This window comes from Urocitellus parryii, chromosome 6 (assembly GCF_045843805.1).
Source record: "Urocitellus parryii isolate mUroPar1 chromosome 6, mUroPar1.hap1, whole genome shotgun sequence".
NCBI lineage: Eukaryota > Metazoa > Chordata > Mammalia > Rodentia > Sciuridae > Urocitellus > Urocitellus parryii.
In genome coordinates, this window is record NC_135536.1 from 96,948,220 (window position 1) to 96,972,038 (window position 23,819).

At 34.2% G+C, this 23,819-nt stretch overlaps 1 protein-coding gene across 1 annotated transcript in view; it reads left to right on the forward strand.

Moving 5' to 3' along the window:
- Positions 1-526: 526 nt before the first annotated feature.
- Positions 527-23,819, forward strand: part of Ap4e1 (adaptor related protein complex 4 subunit epsilon 1) — a 62,506-nt gene continuing 39,213 nt past the window's right edge. The window contains exons 1-8 of the mRNA XM_026391775.2: positions 527-716; positions 2,212-2,283; positions 5,075-5,198; positions 12,064-12,137; positions 13,269-13,390; positions 17,328-17,487; positions 19,040-19,206; positions 22,188-22,261. Of these exons, the coding sequence (XP_026247560.1) occupies positions 567-716; positions 2,212-2,283; positions 5,075-5,198; positions 12,064-12,137; positions 13,269-13,390; positions 17,328-17,487; positions 19,040-19,206; positions 22,188-22,261 (943 nt within the window). The 5' untranslated portion in view covers positions 527-566. The remainder of the gene's footprint in view (positions 717-2,211; positions 2,284-5,074; positions 5,199-12,063; positions 12,138-13,268; positions 13,391-17,327; positions 17,488-19,039; positions 19,207-22,187; positions 22,262-23,819) is intronic.

The window sequence follows — 23,819 nt, forward strand, 5'->3', positions numbered from 1 at the left end:
GACGACCCAGGATACAGGATAGGGGAGGGCGGGGAACCACCTTGGCAGTCCCCAGGGCGGCCGCGCTGTCATTCAACACCTTGGGTGTGTCCCGCCGCGCACAACGCCGGGACCCACGTGGAGCCGCTTCTTGGGGTGCCGCAGTGGGAGGGGCCGTGTGTCTGCAGTCTGCAGACCCTGGGGGGTGGCCGATCTCGGGCGTCCCTAAAGAGGCTGGCGGAGATAGCTAAGGAGAAAGGGGCTAAGCAGACTTACAGGCCCCGAGAGGCTTCCTCAGGGGGAGTCACAATTGCGTGGGCTCTGACGCTGTCATCAAAACCGCGAGCTTCGGACACCTGTCAGCTTCCACTGGCGGCCAGCCTCTGGGCGCCAGCTCGGGGAGACTCTGTTCCCGTGGACTCTTGCGCCCTCCGGCGGTCTCTCCCGAGAACGACACTTTGTTTGAACACGCGGGACGCGAATAAAGATTTCTTCTTCAAAATACAGGAAGTGCCTACGGAGGCCGAGCCGCTGGGGTAGGCAGGGCATGAAGCCGGGCGGTGACCCGAGCGCGGTTGGCGGCGGAGATGAGCGACATCGTGGAGAAGACGCTGACGGCGCTGCCGGGACTGTTTCTGCAGAACCAGCCGGCTGGCGGGCCCGCGGCCCCCAAGGCGTCCTTCTCCTCCAGGCTGGGCGGCCTAGTCCGCGGCATTACCGCTCTCACTTCCAAGCACGTAGGTGCCCAGCTGGCGGGGAGGCCGGGGCGCGGGGGAGGCCCGCTGCGAGGGTCAGCGCCCGCGCTCCCGCGGGGATCAGGGGACTGCCTGTGTGGACCCGTCCTGCAGTCTGTCTGGAAGGTTCACTCTCTTACCCGGACTGACAGCAGAGAGGCCGGGTTTCTACTGCTGGCCCTGAATCTGACTCATTCCGATCTGGGGGCAAATTTGTTTAACCTCCGACCCTTTGGATGTTTTCTCAGTGTTTAAGTGGAAGAGTGCCAATACAAATGTTATAAGTTGTTGTGAGGACTAGATGAAATGTCAAAATGTGAAAATACCCAGTGCGTTGGAAGTGTCGGGCACTGTTCACTTACAAAGTTTGGTTCCCTGCTCAGTTTGTTCTGCTCCCCAGTCCCTTCTCCTGGTAGACCTCATGGACCTTAACCTGCCACTCTGTGCCACCTGAGCCTGCTGTGGATATCTCTGGGGATGGGGGAGCTTGAGGTTCTTAGGCTAAATCAGTGGGTTGGACCAAAGAATACCAACAATAATACCACCCCCTTATTCTTCCAAACTAAAATATTTGCTGAGTAAGTCTGTGCTTCAGATGAGCTTTGAGAATGAGCAGTTATAATAAGTTGTTAAAATTCCTTTGGGGCTGGGGTATAGCACAGTTGGTAGAATGCTTGCCTTACATGCTCAAAGCTGTGGGTTCAATCTCCAGCACCAAAATAAATAAAGTAAAATAAAATAAAATTCCCATAGACTTTTGGTAGTTACATAGATTGTGTAAGATTCTGATTCAAAACCTCAAAGGAGTTGATATCTTAAAAACACGAGTTTTGTCATAATTTGTTCAACAGATACTTAAAAAAAAAAAAGCAAAGTGCTCTGAAAGTTTAACAGGTAGTCTGAAACTGTAGATAGCTGTGTGGCAGTACTTCACCGGTAGTTCTGGGTTAACTGTCTAATGAACACCTGCTAATTTCATGTGTAATTTAAAGATAACATTATATTAGCTTAAAATGGGGCCAATTTTTAACTGCTTAAGGAGATATACAATGCAAACATTGAAGTGACCACACTGGTGTTTTTGATATAAAAAGTGAGAGAAACAATGTGGGGAACCTGCCTTCTTACCCTATGCAAAAAGTCTTCTTTAAGGGGAAGATGTGAGACTCTTATGCTGGCCAGAACATGGAAAATTTTTTTCTGCTTTCTCTCCACTTTTAGTTTTTTTTTTCCCCGCCAAATAGGTTTTTAAAGGGACAGTAACTGAGTGAAAAGATGAGAAATGGTAGGTTAGCCTGGAAACATTTATTCTCTGGAGGGATGATTTTGAGGGTTGGAGAAATGAGTATCTTTAGGTAGATCTTAAGCACATAATATTTATAACTCACTTTTAAGATCATGTTTCCTTTTAATTATTATGTTTTATTTTTCCCTTGATAATATGTTTACAGCTTGAAAAGACAGTTATTTAAGCATTTAATTATTTTCACTGTTTTAGGAAGAAGAGAAATTAATCCAGCAGGAACTGAATAGTCTGAGAGCAACTGTTTCTGCTCCTACTACCACACTCGTAAGTTTTTATAGTCAATGTCAAACATTTGGATTTGAAATCTGATCCACTATGGATGGATTCAATCTTGATATCTGACTGATATTTCTAAAATTTAATTTAATTATATCAAAATCAGTTATATATTGTAGCAAGTCAGACTAACTTAGGTTTTTTCATTGACTGGCTGCATTGGAAGCAGACTTGCCTGCCTTTGTCAAGTCGGGACAAACATAATGGTAATTGCAGAAGTACAACAATCTTCATAGGACTCCAGTACTTATCATATTGTGTACTTGGAAAAGGCTAAGATATTATCATTTAAAAATATCTTTGGACCTAAATTGATATATTACAAATTTTTCTTGTTTTTTTTTTTTTTTTTGGTGGTACTGGGAATTTGAACCCAGGGCTTCATTCATGCTGAAGCTCATGCTCTACATTGAGCTGTATCTTCTGCTCTTACATTGTAGATCTTTAATTTTGATACTATACCTTTTGGAGTATAGGTTGGTTGACCAAGTAAATTAATTGTTTTCTTGCTCTGAAACCTAGTATATGGCATATTAGTTAAATCAACTTCTAGTTGTTTTTAAACTTGGTTCTATATAATTTGATTTTTCAAACAGCATTCCTTTAGCAACTGTATTAGGGGGCTTCTGAATATGCAGGCCACTGTGAGGCTATTTCCACATAGTTAGATTAAAATATAGGCTTTTGTTGTTATCATTATTATTGCTATTTTTAATTGACATATAATGATTTTATAACTTTATGGGATATGGTATGATAATTCAGTGTTTGTATGTTATGTGTAATGCCAGGTTTTAAAAAAATTATTTATTTTTGTGGTGCCTCTCAAATGCTAGATAAGTGCTTTGCCACTGAGCTGAATATCCAGCCAGCCCTTGTTTCTTTTTAATGAGATTTTTTTCCCAAACAACATTTATTCAGCAAATATTTAATAAGTGCCTTTTATGTTTAAGTCACTGGGGGGGATGGATGTTTTCTCTCCCCTCAATAAAAATATCAAGATAATCATTTTACATGAGCACATTAGATTTTCGTTTTCTATAATTGGTATTACTGTATACAGTTTTTGTTGCTAAAAGATATAAACCTAGTGTTGGGTAGAACTTAAGATTAATAGGTAGAAGTTCAGGAGTCAGAATTTGGAAGGATGATGGTATAATGATGGCCATCCTGTTCTGGGCATACCTCAGAGTAGTCTGTTTCTAAGGTGATCATGTAGAGGTAGGATGACTGTTAGAGAAATTGTAAAGAGAATTCCTGCATTGGCAAATGTATTTTCTTCTCTAAATACAAGAAAATAGTAATGTAGGCAGTAATTTTGCTTAAATAAAGATCATTGTGACTTTAGGAAAACCGAGGTAAACCATTTGTGGCAAAGCTCACCTATAATCCCAGAGACTCTGGAAGCTGAGGCAGGAGAATTGCAAGTTTGAGGCCTTCTCAAAATAAAAAAAATAAATAAAAGGACTGGGGATGGGGATGTAGCTCAGTGATAAAGATCCTCTGGGTTCCGTCTCCAGTAACTAACTAACAAACAAACTGAGGTAATGTTACAAATTCAGAGTTAAAATTTAATGGCTTATGTTAATGCTTTCACTCCTAATTGATATAGAAGTCTTTGAAGAAGGACTTCTAGAATCATTTAAGTTTCTCTTAGTATTTAGTAGTCTTAATTAATATGTTAATTATCTTTTTCTGCTTTAAGTACAAGTGACCTATATTAAATCTCATTTCCCTAAGATTTTTTATGGTTTCTCATTGAGCTCTTTATATACAAATGCAACCTACATATGGAATATTAAACATTACCATCCTTGCTTTAAAATATTTTACTGTTTCCTAAGCATTTTGTAACTTAGTAATCCTATAATATGCTAACTCTATTAATTTTTAGACATTAAAACAAATGGAAACATTTTGTATTTTATTTCTGATTAATTTTTGCTATATATATTTATTTTATTTTATTTTTATTAGCTCTAATCATTTGCTGTAAATACTAGAAAGTAAATATTGTCATACTAATAAAACAAATGTGTAAATCTCTTAAAAATGTTGTTTATATTGTAAATATTGAAAGACCCCATTAAAAATTAAATATTGGAATGAGTATTAAATGCTTCTCAGTTCATAATAATTATATATTTAAAAATACCTATAAAGTAGACTATTATAAATTATTTGTAGCATAATAATTCTGAAAAATGTTGGGGTGCAATTTGATTTTTTTTAATATCTTTATTTTATTGATTTATTTTTATGTGGAGTTGAGGATTGAACCCAGTGCCTCAGGCACGCAAGACAAGTGCTCTACCACTGAGCTACAAACCCAGCCCTGCAATTTGATTTTTAAATATGAAAAATGTTTTCATTAGAAATTATTAACAATTTGTAATTTTTGAATGTTTTAACAAAGTATATTAAAATTGACATGCTGCATTTTAGATGCCAAGTAAGATTATGGATGAAATTTTATCAAGGGACTGCATGTATCACATTATAACTAAAGTTTACACTATTAGCACATAGAAATAGTGATAGTTGGCTTATTTTGTAGAATCACTACCAACAAAATATTTGAAATGATTTTGCTAAAATTGATACTATTGGTAATTAAGATGGGGTTCAAATTTGATATTAGGTGATCAATTTTTGATATATAATTATGTTTTCAGTGCCAGAATAGAAGGATTTTCCTTTTAAATGAGTAGAAAACACACACACACAAACTTAGAACATTCCATTTCTTTATATAGTGACTGGATATTTTGCATTTCAGAAAATGATGAAGGAATGTATGGTGAGACTTATATATTGTGAAATGCTTGGATATGATGCTTCTTTTGGCTATATACATGCAATCAAGTTGGCTCAACAAGGAAACCTCTTAGAAAAAAGAGTAGGTATGTATGCGTTTAAGACTTTCCTACTTTAATGATGCCCTTAAAGTTTCATCTACTATATAAAATGAATGATGGCAGGTATGTAGTATGTTTTTAGAATATTGCATTATAATTTCCAAAGCCTGAAAAGCTATTAATGAAAATTGGTTTTCCTAATTCATAGAATTTTGAATAGTTACAGCATTTTGGTGATTAGATAACTAACTATATATATTTGTCAAATCTCATTGAGCTATAACTTAAAATCGGTGAATTTTCTTAAATGGGCTGATTTTTTTGAGGTAAATTATACCTTAAAAAAGCTTATTTGAAGAACTTTGTCTAATCTTATCAGTTTAATGGTTAGAAACGTTTCTTTATAAAATAAAAAACTTAAATTGACTAGAATAATTTTAAATATCCTGTTCTCACTTTCACAAATGTTAGCTATGAGGATTAGAGGTATCTTTTAAAAAGTTTTGTCCCTGTTGTCATCCTGTAGAGCTTTTAGGAAAAATTCTCTCAATGACTTCAGTCTTCCATTTCATAAAGGCTCAGTTCTATATCAGAATCTTCAGAAGGGACATGTTAGCATAGGGATGCGTTGTTCGGACTTGGGAGTCCTTTTTATTTTTAGACAGGGTCTCACTAAGTTACTGAGACTGGCCTTGAACTTGGGATCCTCCTTCTTCAACCTCCTGAGTCGCTGGGATTATAGGCATGCACCACTGTGTCCGTGACTTCTTCATAAGTTATATTCACATGTGCTATCGGATGATGGTGAGGGAGTGATAGATGTCTGGGTTTACAGATTCTGAGATTGTATGCATAAAATGTTCCATTTGTTGAACTCCATTTCACTTCCAATACTTTTTTATCTTATAGATTTGTTGTGTTCTTTTCTTCAACTAGAATGTCCTCTGACATCCTGTTTCTCCCTTTTCATATTCCAAATCAAGTTTTAACGGTTCTAAGATCACCCAGGTGGCTCCTATAGTCTGTTACCTTATGGTGTTGTCTTTTCATATATGAATGTCTTAGTTTCTGAACTAATTAGAAGCTTTCTAAAGGCAGGACTTTGTTTGTTATTAAAGTAGTCTTTATTAGTAATTTACTTTTCTTAAAATTTTGATTTTTTTAAACATATGAAAGTGGAATTTTATTCTACTAGTGTTTTATTTCACATAGACTTGCAGAACCCTTCTTGTCATATTCAGGGTCACCCTACACTTTGAAAATTCACCTCAGTAAGAGTTTTATATGTCTCAAGTCTTTTTAAGTGATGTCACTCTTGTATTTGGAGTTTTTTTTTTTTCCTAAGAAGGAAAAGATAAAAAAGGAACTTTCAACAATTGTTGAGCATTTTGGGAAAAGGAGAACCATGTTAGATGTGAATACATTTGGAAATGTCCAAAATTCAGCTATAAGAAGAGACAGTGATGGCAGATTACAGGCAGAAGTCTGGTATTTCTTTGCCTCCTCTTCTTCTGATTTTTTTTTTTTTTTTTTTGCTTCTCTGCCCTCATAATTTTTTTTTAAACTCTTTAAGTTTAAATTGTAGTTTATTCCCTTTGCATGTTATTTCACAGCACTTTTAAAAAAATATGATATCCTTCTTAGAGGTAGCAATTTTTTTGTTAAGGACTCTGGAAAACAGATCGAAAGAAATTAAACCTCAATTGTGAACTTTTGGCTTGAGTGGCAAAGATATTATGAGTAGAAAGTCTTCTTAGAGGTTGTCCACTTATAAAATTTATTCAGTATTCATAGAATAGATATGATAGGTGTCTACTGTATGTTAAGTGCTGCAGTCAGACATATGTATTTTTTTCCATTTTGAGAATCCCTTGCAGTGGTAGAGTGGAGGATAGAGACAAACATAGAAATTAGTAGTTACATTATGATGTCATAATTGCCTTCATGAAGGGATGCCGCACGTTGTACTCATGTAGTCAGGCATAAGAACAATTATGAAAACCTCAATTTCCTTGGTTTCTGAGGCTTAGAGGAGAATGTGCTTATTAGATTTCATATGAGCATTCTGTAACGAAATCACTTAGAACCTGTTTAAATATTGCATGGCTAGAGTTTAGTTAGAATTAGATTTGGTCCTACCAATTTCCTTTGGCTTCCTTTTGCATGAAGATGGGCTTTATACTTGCTCTTCTTTGTTATTTGGCTGATTTCCATATTAGCACAAGCAGGAAATTTTGAAAATAATCAATACATGTTGGATAGTTGGTATAATTATTTTGTGCAGCTATTGCTACATTCTGCGTTTTAGATTTATATCTAATTTTTTTTCATTTTCAAATTTTATTAAAATTTTTTCTTTTTTGTTGCTGGGTCTTGTGCATTCTCTATCACGGAGCTGTACCCCTAGCCTCTAATTTTTTTCTGTTCATTTATTTTAAATTGGTGAATTATAATTGTACATAAACGTGGGATTCACCTTCTATGTTAATGCATGCACGTAGCACAGTTTGGTTGATTTCATCCCTAGTACTTTCCCTTTTCTTCCCCTTCTTCCTCCCTCTCTATTCTCTTCCTCTACTTTCATGTCTGTTCTTAAACTATATAGAGCATTACACAGCATTGCATAGTTAAGACTTTATAAAAGTGTATAATCAAATAATACTCACTTTCATCTCTAGCCCCACTACCCAGTTTGTACCGTACTCTCATAGGTGACTATTTTCTTCTTTTTTTTTTTCCACATTTTTGTTGGTGAATTATAGTTGTACATAATAATGGAATTTGTTGTTACATATTCATACTTGCACACAATATAACAATGTAATTTGGCCAATATCCATCCCCAGCACTTCCCCCTTTCTCCCTGCTTCCAACCCTTGGTCCCTTTCCTCTACTGATTTCTTCCTTTGGTTTTCATGAAATATGCACCCACCTTTATTTTCCTTTTCCCTCTCTAGCTTCTGCATGGGAGAGAAAACATATGACCCTTGACCTTCTGAATTTGATTTATTTTGCTTAATGTGATGGTTTCTGGTTCCACTCATTTTCCTATATAAATGGCATAATTTCATTTTTCTTTTTTTATTTTATTTTTATTTTATTATTTTTTATTTCTTACATACATGACAATAGTGGAATGCATTACAATCATAATTATATATTCACAACACCATTTTTCGTTAACTCTGTATATAAAGTATGTTCTCTCCAAATTATGCCAATATACATGAGCTGTCTTCTTCTTTTCTTCTTCTTCTTCTTCTTCTTCTTCTTATTTTTGCATTACAATTCTTAATACACCTTTATACCAGAATTTATCATATCTCTGATTGTATATAAGGTATGTTCACACCAAATTCACATCTTCATACATGTATTTGTATAATGATGAGGGTCTCCTTCCACCATCCATGCTATTCCCCTTCTCCCTTCCTTTCCCTCCTACCCGTATTCCCTATCTAGAGGTAATTTTCTTCCCTTGCCCTCCCTCCCAACCCCATTTTGAGTCACCCCCCCTTATATCAGAGAAGACATTCGGCATTTGTTTTTTTGGGATTGACTAACTTCACTTAGCGTAATCTTCTCTAATGCCATCCATTTCCCTGAAAACGCCATGATCTTATTCTTTTTTATTGCTGAGTAATATTCCATTGCGTATAAATGCCACATTTTTTTTTTTTTATCCATTCATCCACTGAAGGACATCTAGGTTGGCTCCACAGTTTAGCTATTGTGAATCAATGCTATAAACATTGATGTGGCTGTGTCCCTGTAGTATGCTGTTTTTAGGTCCTTTGGGTATAGTCGGAGAAGAGGAATAGCTGAGTCAAATGGTGGTTCCATTCCCAGCTTTTCAAGGAATTTCCATACTGCTTTCCAAATTGGCTGCACCAATTTGCAGTCCCACCAGCAGTGTATGAGTGTACCTTTTTCCCCCGCATCCTCGCCACTATTTTCATTAATATCTGATTAATCTTTCTATTGTTTCTTTTTTTTAATATTTATTTTTTAGGTGTAGATGCACACAACACAATGCGTTTATTTTTATGTGGTGCTGAAGATTGAACCCGGGTCCCGTCCATGCTAGGAGAGCGCTCTGCCTCTGAGCCACAATCCCAGCCCCTCCATTGTTTCTTTTAGAAAAAACAAAACAAAACAGACACTCAACTGTTACAAAAGGCAGCATGTTACATACACTGTCTCTTATACAAAAGAGCATATTATATGGGTTATTCTATACTATAGTTTTTAAAAATTTTGATGGTTTATCATCTGTTTAAATGTTTTTTTAATTGATGCATTTATACTTTATTTTGATGTTGTCATACTTTTATATAGTTGCATAATTTTCATTGGGTGGACATTACATATTTTTTTCAATTTGGTCCCTCTTGGACACATGGATTGTTTTTGACTTTTACTTATAAATGATGTCGCAGTAGATAATATTATACATACATTATTTCATAATTATGAAAGCTTATCTTAAATGAGATCTCAGAGTCATTTTTGCTGAGATTCATGATCTTTAGGAAAATATTTTCTTGCCAATGAGAGAGCATATATCCACAGGCATCAGATACTCTTAGTGTATACTATTGAATGAAAATATTTTTTTTAAAGATAGGATTTAAACCTTCTGTAAATCTTCACTTTGGTACTGTTGCCTCATCTATTCTCCTGGGATTGAACTGATTCAATTTTTAAGTTATATTTTGAGACAGGGTCTCACTAAGTTGCCCAGGCTGTCCTTGAGCTGTTTGTTCATCCTCCTGTCTTAGACTCTTGAGTCCCTGGGAATTACAGGTATATGCTGCTTTACCTCATCATCCTGGGATTTCTAAGGCCAGCTTTGATGTTTTCTCTGGTGGAGAATGCCTTCCTGTGATTCAAGTGAATAGTGTTGAATAAATAAATTTTAGTATCTATTAAGTCAGACATCTATTAAGTGCCTTATCTTTTGAGATAGTATTTATCTTCATTTTAAATGAGAAACATAAGGCTTGGAAAGGTCAAGTCATTTGTTCAAGGTCACAGAACAAAATGGTGGAGCCAGAATGTGAACCTAAATTTCTGAGTCAAAGTCTTATATTAATATTATTATTTTATAACTCAATCTTAGTCATATCAAATTTACTTCATAATCATAGCTATTATTGTTTGCTTTAAAATTTTTTCATTTTATGAGATACATAGTATTTTCCCGTTTTTTTTTAATTAATTTTTTTTTTTTTTTTAGTTGTAGATGGCACAAAATATTAATTTATTTATTTTTATGTGGTGCTGAGGATCGAACCCAGTGCCTCACACGTGGAAAGCAAGCGCTCTACCACTGAGGTATACCCCTGTTCTTTGGTTGTTTAAAAAGTTAGGATATTCTTTGTAATGGATAGAATCAAGGTTTTCTTGAGATGATCTTTGGAGTTTTGGGCCTTCATATGGGTGACTTGTGAACAAGTGAGTTCTCAGCATCTCATAAGAATTAATCTCTGTTTTAAGTGCTCTCTGGGGTTTTCCTAATCTGTTTTAGTATCTATTAAGTCAGTACTAATCTGGTACAGTTTTTTTTTTTTTTTTGGTCTTCCTTATGATTGTGAGAGAAATAACTCTGCTTCTCTGTCAGTGAAGATGTTACTATCAGTCATGCTGCTGCTTCTTGGCTGTGAGAACAGTTTCTCCTGTTGCACAACAGAGACAGTATTGATCCTAGGTAATGATGGAAATAGTTAATATTAGATTCTCTAATGACATGTTTGAAAGAGTTGAATAAAAAACAATGGTAACACATAGACAGGCAGTACACATTGTTTGACTCTGACTTTTTGGGTTTGAATCATGTCTACACCATATAATAGCTGTAGGCCTTAGGAAATTACCTCTTTTTTGGTCTCATTGTTATATTGGCATAAGAATAATACCTACCCTTATAGTGTTGATTCAAGAATTAAATAAGGTTTTTGTAAAGTACTTGACCCAGAGTTAACTGTCTAATAATGTTATTGTCAACATGAAAGGTGACACAGAAAATGGCATGAATTATGTGGATTCCAGGTATACGACATTTGTTATGCTATTAATGTATTTCCTCAATCCTAAAGTATACTTTTTAATGTTTTAATATTATTAAAATAGCAATGCTTATTTCAGCCAATGAATACATCTAATTGGTAGACAGTGTTTCTTTCCTTTGCAGTTATTATTCATTCAACAGTGTGTTTTTAATAAGGTATTGTGTGTGTGACTGAATATATGATTTACATTATGTGGGCTGATATTAGGTGGCTTATTCAGTAATGCAAATAACCAGAAACTCACTAATAATTGCAATAATTATTTGTTTTTGAATAATTATATATTTGGCTATAAGATAGAGAATGTTTTGATTGATAGTATAGAAATTTCATAAGAAACATAGAAGGCATATTTTAATGTTATTTAAATGCTTTAAATTGGCACTCATCTGTGAAATATGTAATTTTTTTTTTTTTTGTACCAGGGATTGAACCTAGGGGCACTTAACCATTGAACCATATCCCCATCTCTATTTATTTATTTATTTATTTATAATTTTGAGAGGTCTTGCTAAGTTAATAGGTAAGTTGTTGAGGCTGGCTTTGAACTTGCCATCCTCCTGCCTCAGCATCCTGAGCTGCTGCGATTATAGGCATATGTCACATGCCTGGTGAAATATGTATTTTGAAAAACTTCAGGATGAAGAATACCTGAAATCTTTGTTACTGAAGTGTTTTAACCTCATATTTTCAGTTTGTTTTTATGTTTACCTCTAACTGATTATTTGACTAAAACTTGGAATTTAGTATTGCTTTGTTTAATTTCTTGGGGAAAATTTTCTTGGGAAAAAAATTTTTTTATAGGTAGTAATTAGACCTTTCCTTTAATTTTTATGTAGGTTATTTGGCTGTTTCTTTATTTCTACATGAAAACCATGAACTGTTGCTTCTCCTTGTGAATACAGTAGTAAAGGTACCGTATTGTATATTGGTTAATATGAAGTCTTCAGTTATTCCTGCTGGCATCTGATGTTTCTCCTCAATTATATTGAGTTAAATAATTTTGGAAAATAGGTGGGCTTAGAAAGATAATTTAGATTAGTTTCTGCATTTTTAAAGTGGGGATAAATAATAGAACTTATAATGTTGCAAGGATTAAGGGAAACACTGAAGTACTAGCTGCTGCTGTTGCATCTGCTTTTGTTGTTTTTATTATTATTTCATTTTGAAATGCACTTTTGGAATTATAATCCAGATTGCTAGACTCTTAGACAGAAGCACTTTCCATGCTACTATTTTTTCTCTTTAGGTTCAATCTAAAGGGATATACATACAAGTGTCTATAGGATATAGCTATAACTGTCTTTAAAATCCAAAAAGTCATTTTAAATGGCAATAGAATTTATTGGGTAACTGACTTGTACAGATAAAAACACAGTTTAATCTACCCTCACAAAATTTTGTTCTAAGCTTCTAATTAAAATTAATAATGAAATATAATTGAATTGTTGAGCTTTTTCCTTTTGTGTCCATTTTGATATGTGAGAGTGTGTTTATGTGAGGAATTTTCTGAATTTTAAGTCATATACTAAAGTTGGAGTAGCTTAAATTTTTTCTTTAAAAAATATATTTTGAAATTCTGTTAGAATGATTTATATACCTTATGCATAAGTAAATATAGAGGAACATATTTATTATATTGTATAAATTTTAGAATTTTGCAATTGTATAAAATTGTAGTAATTGCATAGAATTATTTCCTTTTAACTTTGTACTAATTATTAAATGAGGAAAATTCATAAAATGTTCTGTTACTGGTTTGGAAAAGTTTTCAATCTATAATAAAGGTGACTAGTTTGACCAGTATCAGAACAGAAATAGTTTCCTTTTGTATCAGCTGTTTTTTTGCTGTCTTTATCTACTGACAATAAAGGCATAAGAAATAAATAGGGTTATGCCTATAAAATTACATAAGTCTGAATGTACAAATTAATTATAAATCAGGAGAAAATTACTAAATATATAGGACCATTTCAGTGTTGAGTTAGCATCCCTAGTTTCAGAATTTATACTGAATATTTTCTTTGCTTAATAATTATGCTAGGACTTACAGAGCACTAACCTGGTAGAAGTATGTATGGCACTTACTATCGTCAGCCAGATTTTCCCTCGAGAAATGATTCCAGCTGTTCTTCCATTAATAGAAGATAAACTTCAGCATTCCAAGTAAGTAAATTCTTTGGGCATAGACGTCTACACCTTTTAGCTTATATTTTATACTCTAAAAATGTTATTATAACGTAAACAGAGTGCTAATAGAATAAAGAATATTCTTTGGCAGGTGTAACACAGAAGTCTCCAATAGAATTATCATTGTTTTTATGTGTGTTTAGAAGAATGTTCTGTAGCTTTCTGAAGTTAAATTGAGAGACAGTAAGCCTCGGTATCAGGAATCCTTTGCTTTTTTCCCAATTCTACGTGGTCTTATTTTTCCCTTGGCTACATGGAGTTGGCAAAGTTCCTTAGTTCTCATATAGTTGTTTTGAATATAGAGTGAAATAATAGAAAACTTTTGAAATAGTTTCAGTGCTATGAATACAAAGCTTCAGTGTATTTTTTCCCTCATTTAAAACTTTAGTGTATTGGAAAGATGCTTTTTATATCAAAATCACAATGTTCAAATTCTGATTTACAGCAGGATATATCCAAATAAACATTACTTGTAGTATTTTGGTAATCTGCTTTTATAAGATTCCTTCACTCTATTTTTTTAAAATTATATATATATTTTTAGTTGTATATGGATCTATATGCGGTGCTGAGAATTGAACTCAGTGCCTCACACTTGCTGAGCAAGTACTTTATCACTAAGTCACAGCCTCAGTCCAAGATTCCTTCAGTTTCTACTCACTTTTCACCACACTTAACTCATTTTTTAAATCACTTTTTCACCACACTTACAGTTTGTTTTGACTAAGCTCCTAACTTCAAAATCTTTAAAGTAAGTAAAAAGGGCTGGGTGCTGTGACCCTTGCCTATAATCCTAGAGACTTGGGAGGCTGAAATAGGAGCATTCCAAGTTTGAGGCCAGCTTTAGCATTGCAAGGCCCCTTGGCAACTTAATGAAACCCTGTCTCAAAATGAAAAAGTCTGGGAGTATAGCTCAGTGTTAAAGTGCCCTTGGGTTCATTTCCCAGTGCTACTAAAAAAATAAAACAAAAATAAAATTAGAGAAAAGTTTGCAGTTATTTTCCTTCTTTCTTTGTGATTACAGTATTTGATTTCCACTCTCTTTTTTTTTTTTTGTAATACTAGGGATTGTATCCAGTGCATGCTAGGCAAGTTGTCTACTGCTGAGATAATCTCCAGTTGTATACACATACACTTTTCTTTTGATACTGGGAATTGAACCCAGGGACACTTAACCATTGAACCACATCCCCAGCCCTTTTTATTTATTTATTTATTTATTTTTGAGACAGGGTCTTACTAGCTAAGTTGCTTAGGGCCTTGCTAAGTTGCTGAGGCTAGCTTTTGAACTTGTTATCCTCCTGGTTCAGCCTCCCAAGTTGCTACAATTACCTTGCCTGGTGATACACATACATTCTTTTTTTTTTTTTTTTTTTTAGTATTTTTATAAAAATTTAATTTCTTTTTTTACACAAATGGAGCACAGCTTTTCATTTTTCTGGTTGTACATGATTATATTCTTGATCAAGTTTTTTGTTTTTTTTTTTAAGAGAGAGTGAGAGAGAGAGGGGGACAGAGAGAGAGAGAGAATTTCAACATTTATTTATTTTTTCTTAGTTCTCGGCGGACACAACATCCTCATTTGTATGTGGTGCTGAGGATCGAACCCGGGCCACACGCACGCTAGGCGAGCGCGCTACCACTTGAGCCACATCCCCAGCCCTTGATGAAGATTTTTTGTTACTCATACGTTTATTTCCTATGCTTTAAGTCAATGTTTTTAATGTTCTAAGACAATAAAAATGTCTTGTATTTTATATTATTTAGGAAATCTTGGATTATTAATCTTCCAGCTAAAATGATAGTATTCACTAAGAACTATAGAATAACATCAGAAGGTTTTCAGACTTTTAAATTATGTTTTATATATTAAGTTTGTTTAGGAAGAAAAAGGGTGATTATGGGCATTTGGTTGTTGGAAGTAAAATATAGTAAAATATAGGTTGATTTGATTGTAGCAGCTGTTATTTGTGTAATTTTTTCTTTTCGCCACCACTCTTTTGTGGTGACCATACTTATTGACCATTTTTTTGGAAATCATTCTATGAATTAAAAGGCCACTTGTCAATATTTTCCTTATTGCTTCCCATCTAGTTTAATTTCAGATCCTGGCTAAAGTTTAGACTTTTTAAAACTCTATTTCTGCAGTTTATGGCTATACCTAACTCTGTGCTAAGCAGTGAAGAGTTAAAGAATATGGAATAGAACTATGGGTAAGCCAGTAGATGTCACAGAGGTGTGAGACAGGCTTGGGCTCAACTTTTAAATCCCTGCCTATATTTCAATATACCAATCCCAGATCCAAGTCTCTTGATGTCTTGTGTTACAGTACTACCACTTAGGGCCAGCCTTAGGGATTCTTGAGCCTTTTCAGAATTTATAATTCTTTTCCCTCACCTTGTTTACCTAATCTCTGCCAGAATTAATATTGGATAATATCGATTGGCAATATATTTGTATATAGTTTGCAGTTACCAAAGTATTAAACTAATGGCAAATATGTTGCTAATCTGCTTTTTTTTTTTTTTAAAGAGAGAGAGAGAGAGAGAGAGAGAGAGAGAGAGAGAGAGAGAGAATTTTAATATTTATTTTTTAGTTTTTGGCAGACACAACATCTTTGTTTTTATGTGGTGCTGAGGATTGAACCCGGGCCGCACGCATGCCAGGCAAGTGCGCTACCGCTTGAGCCACATCCCCAGCCCGCTAATCTGCTTTTTTTCTTTTTAATGTGAGAAGAATTTATGTGTCATAGTTTACTTAGGTAAATAATGAGTTGTTTATTAAGTAGAATTTTGCAGATGCTGGATGACCACTTGTTAGGAATCTTGCATGCCTGTAATCCCAGGAGTTTAGGAGGCTGAGGCAGGAGGATCTTGAGTTCATAGCCAGCTTCAGCAATTTAATGACGCCCTAAGCAATTCAGCGAGACCCTGTCTCTAAATAAAATGTAAAAAAGGGCTGGGGATGTGGCTCAGTGGTTGTGTGCCCCTGGGTTCAATCCCTAGTACCAAAAAAAAAAAAAAAAAAAAAGAAGACATTCTTCAGTGGAACATCAGGGATTGCATTGAATAATCTCTATGATTTTAGATAATATAAATATATGTTAAGGAACACTTGAAATTTAAGTTCTTCATTTTTGACATGTTTGCTGTTACTGTGATCACTGCTAGTGTAGTCTACAAATATGAGATGTAGAAATAGACATGAGAATAACAAGTAATATATTTCATTGGAAACTATGTCAAGAGTATAAGATAAAGAGCTGAGTGCAGTAGTGTCCATCTATAATCCCAGTTATAGCTACTTGGCTAAGGCAGGAGGACTATGAGCAATGTAGGGAGACCTGTCTGAAATAACAAAAATTGAAAGAAAAGAGGGGCTTTGGGGATGTAACTTGGTGTTAAAGTGCTTGCCTAGTATGTATGATGCCCTGAATTTGGTCTCCAGAGTATTTGGGGTAGGCTTGCCCATGATTTAAAAAAAAAAAAAAATTGTAATATTAATGAAGAGATTTTTATATTACTGACTGAAATTACCTATTACTGATTTAAACTTAACATTGGCTGTTTTCTCAATTTCTAAAGATAAGGGTTTTAAAAATGAAATCAGGGAACTTAAAAATTTTTCTTATTTTAACTGATTTCAAAAGTAATACATGCATCTTATTAAAAAGTTCCGTAACTAGAAATTTTTTTAACATGGACAGTTAAAGTCTTTTCAGGTCTTAACTCCGAAAGACTTTTTACAGTTTGACATATTAGAATAAGGACATTAATAATAAATGTATCATTCTGTATTTTTTTTAGATTAAGGTAATAGTTGACATTTTGAAATCATCTGGCACATAATGTTTTCAACTAAGAGCCTGATGATTCAGATTATCTTGTTTAGATTTTATTTTTTTTATCCATAGGGAGATTATACGAAGAAAAGCTGTTCTGGCATTATACAAATTCTATCTCATTGCTCCTAATCAAGTACAACATATCCACATTAAGTTTCGGAAGGCACTTTGTGACAGAGATGTTGGGGTCATGGCTGCTTCTTTGCACATATACCTTAGGATGATTAAGGTAAGTTGGAAATTTCAGCAAGTACTGAGTAGTTAGCCTGAGAAAAATGTAATTGTATAATTAAAAGAGGAGTCAGATGTTTCAGCAAAATGCTTAATTAACATTTTAGGCTATTATTGACGTTTTATTTTTTTATTTACTTTTTAAAAAAAAATTTTTTTTTAGAGAGAGAGAATCTTAGCATTTATTCATTTTTTTCAGTTTTTTGGGGACACAACATCTTTGTTTGTATGTGGTGCTGAGGATCGGACCCGGGCACACGCATGCCAGGCGAGCGCGCTACCGCCTGAGCCACACCCCCAGCCCTATTATTGACTTTTTAATAGTGAGTTTTACAAGTTGTTGGTAACATGAATTGTAGGCACATTATAGAATTGGACTTTTTAAAATGCCTACAATTTTTTCATTTTCCTGAAGAAATATGGAAAAATGATAGCTATGGAAAGTGATTTGAATTTCCAGATTTGTGGTTTTTCAAGCAGTGGTTCTTTTTTATATAGCCTCAAGGGCTGTATAACAGTTTTTAGAAATGAGAAAGCCAGTGTGGGTTGTGTCAGGTATAGACTACAGTGTTGACTATGTCATCAGATGAGGAAAGAGGGTTGAATGGTATGGTAAGAAATTTTTGTAAATGATGATGATGGGTTTATACTAATTCTTTCTCATTGTATTGCCGGAAATGTTTTGTGTTCAAAATCACATATCTTTTTGAGAGATTTCACAAGCACCTACAACAACAAAATGAAATATGCTGTTGAATTCACCCAGAATTATGGAACCAAAGCTTGTCTTTTATGCATTATACTCCAAAATAGTATGGTGTAAATAGATGCTTGGTACTAGACATATTTGATATTAAATCTTCTTTTCCTTCTAACTAAAATTTGAAAGAGTTGTATTTCCCTTCCAAAATTTGTCCTTGATATCTAATAAAAATTACAATGAAGAATCTAATGTTCATTTTAAATAGTGTTTATTTAATTTGACCAGTCCAAGAGATTAGTCAGATAATCAAGGCACTCTCATTCAGAAATAGAAGTATGTTTATATACTATGTGGCTAATTAAATTTTTGATTGACAGCTCACTGCTGTTGGGGGCTTTGAACATTTAAATAGTCTTGGCTTTGCTCTTCTGTGAGAGTGAAGTCTTTTGTACAGAGCTGAGAGCTTGCAGATAGGCCTTATTTTTCATACAAAATAGTGGTATTACTGCCCCTTTTCAGTATGCCTTTTTTTTTTTCATTGCTAGTATTGGCTAATAAGAGGATTCTATTGAAAGACATAATTTTAAGAACTTTGAAATGTGATTAAACTATATGTAGGAAAAAATTAGGGAGTGTGGAGCTTTTCTGAGGATGATTTAACTTTGAATCAGGTAGCCAGAGGAATTTCACTGTGGAAGAAATTATATATACACTCTTTCATTAAGTGTGAACATAAGCTTCTAAGTGTGCATGTTTAAGTTAGGTTCCAGATGGCATTTCAACCAGGTCTGTTTTATATTTGATGACACTTTATTATTAACAGAAAATTGCTTTTTTTTGGGTATAGGAGAATTCATCTGCATATAAAGACTTGACTGGGAGTTTTGTAACTATTTTAAAGCAAGTAGTTGGAGGAAAGCTCCCAGTAGATTTCAATTACCACAGTGTACCAGCACCATGGTTACAAATCCAGCTCTTGAGAATACTGGGACTTCTAGGAAAAGACGATCAAAGGTAAACTTCTAAGTAAGTTATTTAATGATCTTATACCATATGATAATCTTAGGCTTTTTAGTCATCTAGAGGCTTCATGATAAACCAGATTCTGATAGTTTTTGCTTTGATTTCTAATAGTTAATAAACCAGTGAAAGAAGTAAATAAATTCTTTTAGGTTGTTGACATAGTCCTGGTACTCAGCTTATCCAAATACTCCCTATTGTGAAAGGTAACTGGAGTGTAGGCTTCCATGCAAAGCTTTCTTTCTTTTTTTTATTTTTATTTTTTAAAATATTTACTTTTTAGTTTTTTTAGGTGGACACAATATCTTTATTTTATTTTTATGTGGTGCTGAGGATTGAACCCAGAGCCTCACACATGACAGGTGAGCGCGCTACCACTTGAGCCACATTCCCAACCTCTTTATATATATATAAATTTAGTTGTAGATTTCTAGATTTCACACAATATCTTTATTTTACTTATTTATTTTTATGTGGTACTAAGGATCTAACCTAGTGCCTCATGCATGCAAGGCAAGCACTCTGCCACTGAGCTACAGACTTAGCCTGTAAGCTTTCTTAATTTTTCTAGTAGAGATTGCAAAACTTTCTGCAAAGGACCAGGCAATATTTTAGACGATGTGTGCCATATGTGTTGCAGCTACTCCATTTTGCCGTTACAGCGTGAAAGCAGCCACGGAGAGTACCTAAATGAATGAGCATGACTGTGTTCCAAGAAAATATGGATTTTAAAACTTAAATTTTATACAGTCTTTACATCATAAAATATTATCCTTCTGATTTTTTCCCCAACCATTAAAAAAATGTAAGAACTATTCTTAGTGTACAGCCATTAAAAAACAGGTGTTTTGCCAGATGAGGCCTGTGGGCTGTAGTTTGCCAACTTTTGCTCTAGTTGGATGTGAGAGCTTCACTTTTTAAATTCATGTTTTGAATCATTTTTTTCAGCCAGTGACATATGTCAAAGTTTTTATGGCTATCTTTCCAACTGTATGTATTTTTGGTAACTTTAAATTTTGCCATACTTTTTTGTTTTTTGGTACAGGGGATTGAACCCAGGGGCACTTAACCACTGAGCCACATCCCCAGCCCTTTTTATTTTAATAAATAAATAAATTAATTAATTATTTTTTTGGTGGTGCTGGGGATTGAACCTAGGGCCTTGTATATGTGAGGCAAGCACTATTCCAACTGAACTATGTATCCCAGCCCTATTTATTTTAATTCTGAGACAGGGTTAAGTTGCTTAGGGCCTGGCTAAGTGATGAGGCTGATTTTGAACTTTTGATCCTCCCTCCTGCCTCAGCCTCCTTAGCTGCTGGTAATATAGGTGTGCCCCACCATGCCCTGCTACCATACTTTTCAAATTTACAAACTTTGTAAGTTTCAAGAATAGTACTGGGTACAAGGAGGTCCCTTATACCCTGTTCTTAGATCAGTAGTTATTTATATTTGCTTTATTATTCTCTTTCTTTGGGTACATATTATTTTTATTTTTAAAATTTTTTTCTGAGTTGTTCAAGAGCAGTTTGATTACATTTTAGTGTGTGTGTGTGTGTATGTATATATATATATATATATATATATATATATATATATATATATATTTTTAAGGTACTGGGGATTGAACTCAGGGGCACTGAACCATGGAGCCATATCCCCAGCCCTCTTTTGTGTTTTATTTAGAGATAGGGTCTCACTGAGTTGCTTAGTGCCTTGCCATTGCTGAAGCCGTCCTATCTCAGCCTCTCAAGCCACTGGGATTACAGGCATGTACCACCGCACCTGGCTACATTTTAGTTTTTTTGAGAGCATTATATTTTATTGGTATAAAAGAAACTTATGCCATCATATATTGTTAGGAGGCATTTAATGAATTTATTTACTAATTCCTTAAGTCATTATCTTCTTTTCTTCATGGATGAAGATTGGCAATACCTGTTGTTGTGGAACGTTTGTATAATAAAATGAGAGATTTTAGAATATGGTTCTAGATTCTTATTATTGGATATTTATATGTTAAGACGGAATGAAAATACATGTACTTAAAATTAAATTTTATAGCTCTGTATTTGGAATGAGAAGACAAATTTTTGAAGGAAAATGTAAAATATTCATGATATCTAATATATATAGCCCTAGGTTACTTTGATTTTTGTTTGTTTTATAGCTTGGTTTCTTAGCAAGACCACTGTATGTAACATGTGCTCACTGTTTTTTGCCCCCATTAGTGTTTTTCTAATTTGTAAAACATACAAAAATACCAGCTCAGAGGCAATAGTTTTCACATTGGTCTCTTGGCAAGAACTTTTCTCCTGGAGACTTGGTGTCAGAGTGCTAGGATTTCATAGGCATTGCATTTTAATTTATTTTTAATAATCTGTCTCAACTCAGTTATGGTTACTGTAATCAATAATCACAGAGAAACGTGAGTGGTACAAATCTGTTAATTTTACAAAACATATCTTTATTTTTAATATAAATGAAAGTTAAAAATTTTCTCACTAGAGAACCTTATTGCTGTTAAGGGAAAGACTAGTATTTGGATATTTTAAAAATGACAAACTGATTAAAAAACAGATAATAGACTATCTAGAATTATCTGGATATGTCAGGTATTACTATAGAAATTTAAAACAGGTGGAAATATTTTGTTGCAAAGGAAATGTAAAAGATAATGTGTTTGATCAAATAACCTAGTTTGTCAACATAGAATAGGTGAAGAAAGAGTTGATTAATTTATACATATATCTCTTCATTGACTTATTAGTCAACTTTGATAAAGTGGAAGTTCTACTTGTGAAAAGAGCAAATGAAATCTTTTGGAAGTGAAATTTGTATAACTTCACCATAAAATGAATTTCTTTCACTTCTCTTCTGTAGATCCTCAGTTTTAAAGAGAGAAGTTTGAAAAACTATGTTTTATTGGTTTAGAATACTATAATTCTACTGCAAATAAAATGTCTTTTAAACAGGACAAGTGAATTAATGTATGATGTTCTTGATGAATCCTTACGAAGAGCTGAGTTAAATCACAATGTCACTTATGGTAGGTAATGTATGTATATGTTATTTTAATGACTAATGGTGTTTTTTTATACTATAGCTAAATCTGTGATTAATAAACCATAAATTTTAGTAAAATTTTTTGCATTACTTTTATGGTACTTCTTTGGGTTTAAATAAGTGATAAATTTTACTTATTCATTTAAAATAAAAATAAAATTTACTTATTTAAATAAGTAAATAGCAATAATTTGAAATTTTGGCATTTTCTAAATATGGACCTAAATTCATTATACTTTGTGTTTTCATTGAAAACATTAATCAAATATCTAATTGATTGCAGGGATAACTATAAGTCTGTTGCATGTTTTGTGAAAGTTTATATTTGAATAAAGTTTTTAAGTAGTCAATTACTCGTCAAGTAATTAAATTTCTGTTATTTGTCAGGCCCCATACAAGGTGCTTGGAATACAGCTGTGAATAAAACAGTATTATCATGGGGCTTACAGACTACATAGATGGGAATGGAAAGGTGTTGTAAAATGTTACAGGAGAGACTTACTTGGTATTCTGGTAGAATATAGCAGCTAGTCTTGACAAGTAGGAGAATAGGAAGGTTTTCCTGAGAAGTGGTGCTTAAGAAGACATCTGTAGGATGAGTAGGATATAGATAAAAATACGTAGCTGTAGAGTAATAATGTTATTTTGTGGCAATAAATGTTATATTTGACTTCAAAAGGTAAGTTGGAGGAGAAGGGTAGACAGCTGAGAAAGTAACCAAGAAACATTCAGCCAGAGAGAGGAACTATTCTTTTTTGACCCGTCTGTGAAAGATCAGTGAAGAAATTTAGATTCTTGTAGCTGTTTAAAAATGGAAAAAAAAAAACTGTTTAAATTTTGTGTGCTTTAGAGGAGATCAGTGGAAGGGGCACTGAGAGATAATATCTCAAATGAGAATATATTTTTAATCTGGTAAAATAAAGTTGTTTCTCTGCATCTAGAAGGGATTGATTCCAGGACTCCCCACCCATGGCCCACTTACCCCAGCCCCAACCCCAACCCCAGCTGAGCTTCCTGGATGCTCAAGTCCATTACCTAAAGTGGCATGGTGTTTGTAGGTAACTTTTGCGCATGTTCCCACATACTTTAAATCATCTCTAAATTACCTATAATATCTAATAGAATGCAAATGCTATGTAAATAGTTGTTATACTATATTGTTTAGGGAATAATGGCAAAAAAACCCCTTATATGTTCAGTACAGATTCAGATTTTTATTTTCAAATGTTTTTGATCTGCAGCTGGTTGAATCTGTAGATGTAGAACTCATAGATGTGGAACATGTGGGTACAGAGGACCTACTGTACTATGAAGTAGCAGGTTAGCAGCATTACTTGTGAGGCAGGAGGATTGTGAGTTCAAAGCCATTCTCAGCAAAAGCAAGGTGCTAAGCAACTCAGTGAGACCCTGTTTCTAAAAAAAATTCAAAATAGGGCTGGGGATGTGGCTTAGTGGTCAAGTGCCCCTGAAATCAATCCCTGGTACCCTCTCTACCCCCCGAGAAAAAGTTGTTTGACAAGTATTATAAGGAGAAAGGATTC